At 40.3% G+C, this 6,438-nt stretch overlaps 1 protein-coding gene across 1 annotated transcript; it reads right to left on the bottom strand.

Annotated features, from left to right (window-relative positions):
• Positions 1-2,477: 2,477 nt before the first annotated feature.
• On the bottom strand, positions 2,478-3,484 carry LOC103708735. Its single transcript, XM_008793789.3, has one exon. It carries the CDS (start codon positions 3,461-3,463, stop codon positions 2,507-2,509), a length of 957 nt encoding a protein of 318 aa, XP_008792011.2. The 5' UTR covers positions 3,464-3,484; the 3' UTR covers positions 2,478-2,506.
• Positions 3,485-6,438: the final 2,954 nt, after the last annotated feature.

Below are 6,438 nucleotides of genomic sequence, written 5' to 3'. Positions count from 1 at the left end.
GAAAGCCTCTTCACATAAGAGGCTATATTGTATACATTTAATCCTTCACAAATTCTGTAGTGACCAAAGCCTCATGCACTAGGATGCTTTTTTTTATCGAAACTCCATCCATGGATCTGCATCTGACATTCTAACTGTAAATTTAAACAAGTCACATGTAGTTTTCATCTTAAAGATTTTGAAAATCACTTGACATCCTATATCACATTTCTAACCAAATATTTGGCTATCGCAATTTAAACTATACTTATTGTAGGTAGTAGCTCCATGGGGAGTATTTGGCTCCAAACAGTTGAAAAGGAGTCATTAAACTCCATAAGAAATTGAAAAACCTTTTCATCTTGAGAAATCTAATTTAACTCTTTCATTGTACCATAGGTGCAAGTAAAAAGTGGACATGGATCATTGTTTTCATCTTAATATGCTTTGAGTGTGGTAAAATAAGAAGTAATAAAAGATTGATCTTGAATATGCGTAGAGATATCTTGCTTAATACGATAAATTTGGGCAGCCTTGCTTTGAAAAAAATGCTCCTCTAGATCTTTCTATGCTTCTTTTGCAGGTTCAAAATAGACTATGCTGCTCACAAGATCTTTTTGGATTGCGTTTCAAATTCAGAAAAGCATCATGGTGTTGCAATGTTGCCATGCATCAAGTGTTGCTAAACTTTTGTCACACTTCTCAAGCCAACCATCAATAAAACCAATTTTATTCTTGGCTAAGAAAACAGTCTTCATTGCACACCTCCATAGAGGATAATTATCACTAATGAGGACTTAAGATATCAGGACCATGCCTGGGTTATCTGAGTTGTGGAGAAAGAATGATGATGTGATATCAACACTAGGATTGGAAATAACAGTAGAAGAGGCCATAATTATCAATTGGAGAATAGAGAGCCAAGAAAAACAAACACCGAGAAGATGATAGGAGAACAAAAAAGATGGGTTGATTGAGCAAGAAAAAACCCGCTCTGATATTATGAGAAATTTGTATTAGAAATAAGATTTGAATTGCTTGTTCTGTTCATGGCACTGACATGCTTTATATACAAGTTGAGCTCCAGATATAGTAGAATACAATAATAAAATTCATGATTATGGAAAAGATACTAGGAGCCAGATATAGTATAATACAATAGCAAAATTCTATGATTTGGTATAAATATTAAATTTGAATATGACAATCTGGTCTCATAATTTTTAGAGATTGATCTGGATGACATACCAATATTGTGCATGTAATATATGGCCGCTGTTATATCTGATATCATACATATTATAATAGGTGAGATTGTGCATAATTCTAACAACTATAATAAAATAATTAAAGATGAGAACTACCGGCGGTATCCATGATGTGGTACACATATTGTGGATACTCATGAAGTTAATATGGATTCATCATAATGCACTGATTGTGTGCCTTGAATGGTCAAGGGTGGGAAAAATCAATCTCACTCACACCTAGTCTTTGGATAAACCGAGCTACCAATAGAATGGAGACTTGATATAATATTAAGGGTTGAAATGAGGACCAATGCCTCATAAAATGAAGTCCCATCTCATGTCTAAAACTGTAACTATTGTTCAGCAATGCTTGCTATGTGTGTGTAGAGAGATAGAGTTAGAGACTGGATTAATTACATTTGAATAATCTTCACTTAGATCCGGTCACAACTAAATTGAATGATAGGAATCTAATATCAACTATCTAAGTTATTGGATTTGATCTACTACCTCTAATTTGCTTGTATACCATGACCATATGATTTGAAGATGGCTAGCCTAAATATTAGGAGGCCAAAAGATAGATAGTGTAAATAATATTAAATTATAATATATATTTTTATCAGTTGATGCATAAGCTAGGAATTTCTAAATTATATGATTTTGATATGTAAGCAATTTAGAAGTAGCAAATCATATTCAATAGCTCGGATCATCAATGCGGGACTCTTCATAGTCCAATATAAAACTAACATGATTTGAGTAGGGATTCACTTGAATATAGCCAAGTCCATATTATATATATATATATATATATATATATATATATATATATATATATATATATATATATATATATATATATATATATATATATATATAATATATATATATATATATATATAGAGAGAGAGAGAGAGAGAGAGAGAGAGAGAGAGAGATTTGACTATACCACAATGAAATCATTTTAGGATAAAATTATTTTAGGTGGATTCATTTCATGACCCTAGCTCCACGATGAATCTGATTTACCTAATAATTTCTCCAATTTCTGTTCCAGTAAACAAGTATCCCCCAAGCTTATTTTTACACAAAATGTTACAAAAGATAAAAAGAATTTAGATTACAAGGAAAACCTGTACGAACTCACCTTAACCATCATCTACATTTCCATCTCTCTTTTTATTCCATGACTCTCAGCACCCTGCGATCGCCCTACAAAATTTTATATTTTTTTCTCCGTTCATTTTTGCGCTTTCTTTTCCATGGGAGAGAAATTAGAAGCTAGGAGTGAGGATGTTGAGAAGAGAAACTCTAGTATTAATTAGGGTCCTAAACACCCTCTCACTGCTGCTCTCCAACGCCTTAATGCACTGCTCCAACTTCTCCATCTTATCCAACGCCGCGCTCCGCCACGCCGCCTCCTCCTCCTTCTCCCTCTCCCTCCCCTCCTCCCGCTCCTTCATCATCGCTCTGGCCCTCGCACTCCACCTCAGCACCGCCGCCACCCACGCCTGCCTCCCCGTCCAACCCGCCGCCGTCCCCCACGCTTGCCTCCCCGTCCCACCAGCTGCCGCCTCCGTCGCCGCCCTCGACACCGCCACCACCCGCACCATCACCGCCCCGGACGCCGCCACCGCCGCGACCGTCACCTTTCTCATGATCCCCGCCATCTCGGCCGCCTCCCCGCTGTCCTCCTTCTCCTCCGCCGCCGCCATCGACGGCGACCTGCCGACGTCGCGGATGCCGGCGGCGAGGCGGATGAGTTCTTTCTCGGCGCGGCGCTGGGCCCGGACTGCGGAGGCGAGGCGGGGCTCGTCGTTGCGGCGGAGGGCGACCTGGGCGTCGGACTGGTAGCTCTTGAGCTCGGCGAGGGCGGCGCGGAAGGATCCGTGGGCGTCGGCGAGGCGGAGGAAGTCGTCGAGGAGGCGGTCGGTCCAGGGGGAGAGGCGGCGGCGGCGGAGAGGTTCCTGGGCCTTGGGGAGGAATAGGAGGTCGGCGAGGGCTGCTAGGAGGGCGTCAAGGCGGCCAAGGCCGTCGGCGATCCACTTCTGCGACCCCGACAGCGGCGGCGGCGCGGCGTGCCACTCCCAGAGGCCTTGGATCTCGGAGGAGACGGCGGGGTAGAAGCGGCACGAGATGCTCGAACAGCGCAGGGGATTCTGGTGCCGAGGGCTGAGAGTGGCGCAGCGCGGAATAGGGAAGGATAGGGAGCGGCGGATTCCGCCCACCATTTTGTCTTCCCCACCCTCGTTATTCACGATTTATTCAGGATAGAGCTGGAATAGGGGGTGGGTGAGCGAGAATTGAGGTGGGAGAGGATTATATATATGGGGGGCGGCATGGAAGAAGAGCGCACGAGGGGCAGAGGGGATGGATCCGGGGTGGGCCCAGGTTTTTTTTTTTTTAACGGTATTTTATTTTTATTAAATCAAGTTTGAGTACATTCTGCCAAATTAAAGAAACGGATGGCCCAAATTTGATACGAGGAATCTAACGCACAATTCCTTTTGTTTTTTGCTTCTTCTTTTTTATCCCTTTGCCATTTTATAGCCGATTTGCTTTTTGACCGCCATTTTAAGCTGGCTTTTATTCCAGCATATATTTATACAGGATTCGCAGGCATTTACACTATGTTCTACATTTTTTTTTTTAGTTTGGCACGAAATTATATTATCTCTTCACACAAATTATATCTTTATACACACAACTATTTGTAATTGTCTACAAAGAGGGATATAAATGTGTACTGAGATGGGCTAAAAATTAAACAATTTAAGAGTTATGGGACGTGAATTAAACTATTGGTGAGACTTGCTTAGGTACGTCATACTTAGGGCTCGTTTGGTTTGCGGGAAGCATTTTCTTTTATAGGAATATGATTTCTTGGAAACAAATTCCTAGGAAGAGGATGCCTAGGAAAATACTCTTGGCATGTTTGGTTGACCATGGAAAAGTGACAAATTTCCAAAGTGTTTATGTTTGGTTGGCCATCCACTTTCCTAGAAAAGTTATATATAATTCCTATTATGCCCTTAATAAAAATTAGGTCTTTAATGCATCTTTAATGCTGAAGGGTCTTTTTGGAAAAAAATAAAAATAGAGTCTTTTCCATGAAATGTAGGAATCATATTCCCATGGGAATACAACTTCCCCGTCTCTCTCCTTTAAAAACTCCAGCCAAACAAGAGGCATCTCATTACTTTCCCGTTGACCACACTTTCCCCCCTTCTTTTCCCGCTAATCAAACGAGCCCTTAGTGGTGGCGAATTTTGATCTAAGCTGATAACCCGATCTGCAAACTATCTACTTTATTTTAAGTAGGTTGGAGTTTTACATGAAAAGTTTAGGTTATAAAAGTATCAACCCAGCTAGGCTTGTTTGTTAAGTGGGTCGGATTTAAGTCTAAATTTTTGACATATTTATCCCATTTTGATTCGTTTAATAATTGAATTAAGACATGACTTGACCTATTTAACCTATTTAATTAAGACTTGTTTAACCCTTTTAAAATCTATTTCATCTATTTTTATCCTATTTAACTCGACTTGTTTAGTCTATTTAACTCGTCTATATTCATTTTTATTTTGCTTTAATCCGTTTAACCTAATTCAATCTGTTTAATAAATAGGTCATGTTGAGATCTAAATTTTTGACCTATTTAATAAATAGATCATGTGTAAGTTGACAAATTTTGGACCCAACCTGCATCCGGCCCGACTTGTATTTAACTCGGTTTGCCGGGATTGATACCCTAAGTCATACTTCTCAATTAAAGTCTGAATAATACTAACAAATTGTTGGACATAATAGTTCTCATTCTATTATTAATTTCTTTCTTTTTTTTCTTTGATGATTCTAAATGTTTTTTGATTTTGGAAGCGCATAATGAGAAGTAATCCCAATTTCCTAATTATTACATGAACTGTCATGACAAATGAGGCAGCCTATTAACTCCCAGAGCATGCACCTCTCCCATTCAGTGATAGTATAATTCTTCAAATACACTGGAACTAGAACATATTTGGAATAAAATACAGGACTGGACTTTAACTGTAGAAATATCATTAACATAAACATTTATTCATGCACCCACGCCTTTATGAGTGGCATATAGGGAAGCTGGTATGGCATCTACCTTCCGCTTATAAAAGTCGAAATGACTGGCCATTTCTGCTAGGTGGCTGTTCTGGTGCGAGAGTATTCTTGGAAGGAAAAAATGGCTTCATTTTGCCACGGTTTTTGCCACTTGATACCCTATTTTGGAGAAAATAACGTAGTCTGATAGCACTAAGAATTGTAGAAAGCCCGGGGCGATGGGGGTGTTTTGGGAAATAGGGGTGATTGTGTTTCGTCTATGAGGAGAGACTTCACCTAAGGCTACAAATGGGTCGGGTCGACCCGAGACCCAACCCGATCCGAAATTTAGGATCCGCAGGTTCGGGTCGGATCCTAAAATTGGATCTGAATCATTTTCTGGGTCGGGTCTAGGTTTACCGAACGGACCTGATCCGATCCGAATGGACCCAAAGAGAGAGGGGGAAAAGCAAAAGTGAGTTTTTTTTTTTTTTTTTATCCTTCTGTTTTTTGGTTTTTGTTTCTTTTAACTTTTGCAGGGAGGAACTGAGGGAACACCGAACTAAATATGGGTCATGTGCCAGTTTTCTGCAATGGAATTGGATTTTGGAAGAAGGTCTGGGATTTTTTTTTGTCCTCGTGAGAGGGGAGCTGGGAGACACCAAGTTCCGTCCAATCAGTCATATAGGCAAAAAATAGTGTGATAGGAAATTTGGCTACTGAGTAAGTCATGGGTCATCTGTTCTCACTAGAGGTCAATTGCAAGTATTTCCAGGGTCACCCAGCACCTCGTAATTATGATATGACCAAATTAGATTTGCCTAAACTCTTTCTCAAAAGCAAAAAAAAAAAAATGGACTCGACTCGGACCCGACCTGACCCGACCCGACCCGATCTTCAATCAGGTCAGGTCTGGGTCCAAAATTAGGATCCGAACAAAAAACCGGATCGGATCGGAGTCATTTGCACCCATACTATTGTTGTGCCTTTCTAGAGAAAGAATGGAGAATTTTCGGAAAAGTGATTTCTTTAATACATTGTCTCACTTTCTTCTCCTTAGTTTAGGATCGGCCCAACTCTTAGACAACTGAGGCTCCAGCCCAAAGAAGGCGCACAGCAGGAAAAGCTTCAA

The sequence above is a fragment of the Phoenix dactylifera genome, chromosome 2 (assembly GCF_009389715.1).
Source record: "Phoenix dactylifera cultivar Barhee BC4 chromosome 2, palm_55x_up_171113_PBpolish2nd_filt_p, whole genome shotgun sequence".
Taxonomy (NCBI): domain Eukaryota; kingdom Viridiplantae; phylum Streptophyta; class Magnoliopsida; order Arecales; family Arecaceae; genus Phoenix; species Phoenix dactylifera.
The sequence above is the reverse complement of the archived record's forward strand: the minus strand, read 5'-3'. Positions and strand labels throughout refer to the sequence as shown.

What these genes read in the sequence shown, in the direction of transcription:
- LOC103708735 (XM_008793789.3), bottom strand. Translation starts at nt 3,463, where the DNA reads ATGGTGGGCGGAATCCGCCGCTCCCTATCCTTCCCTATTCCGCGCTGC.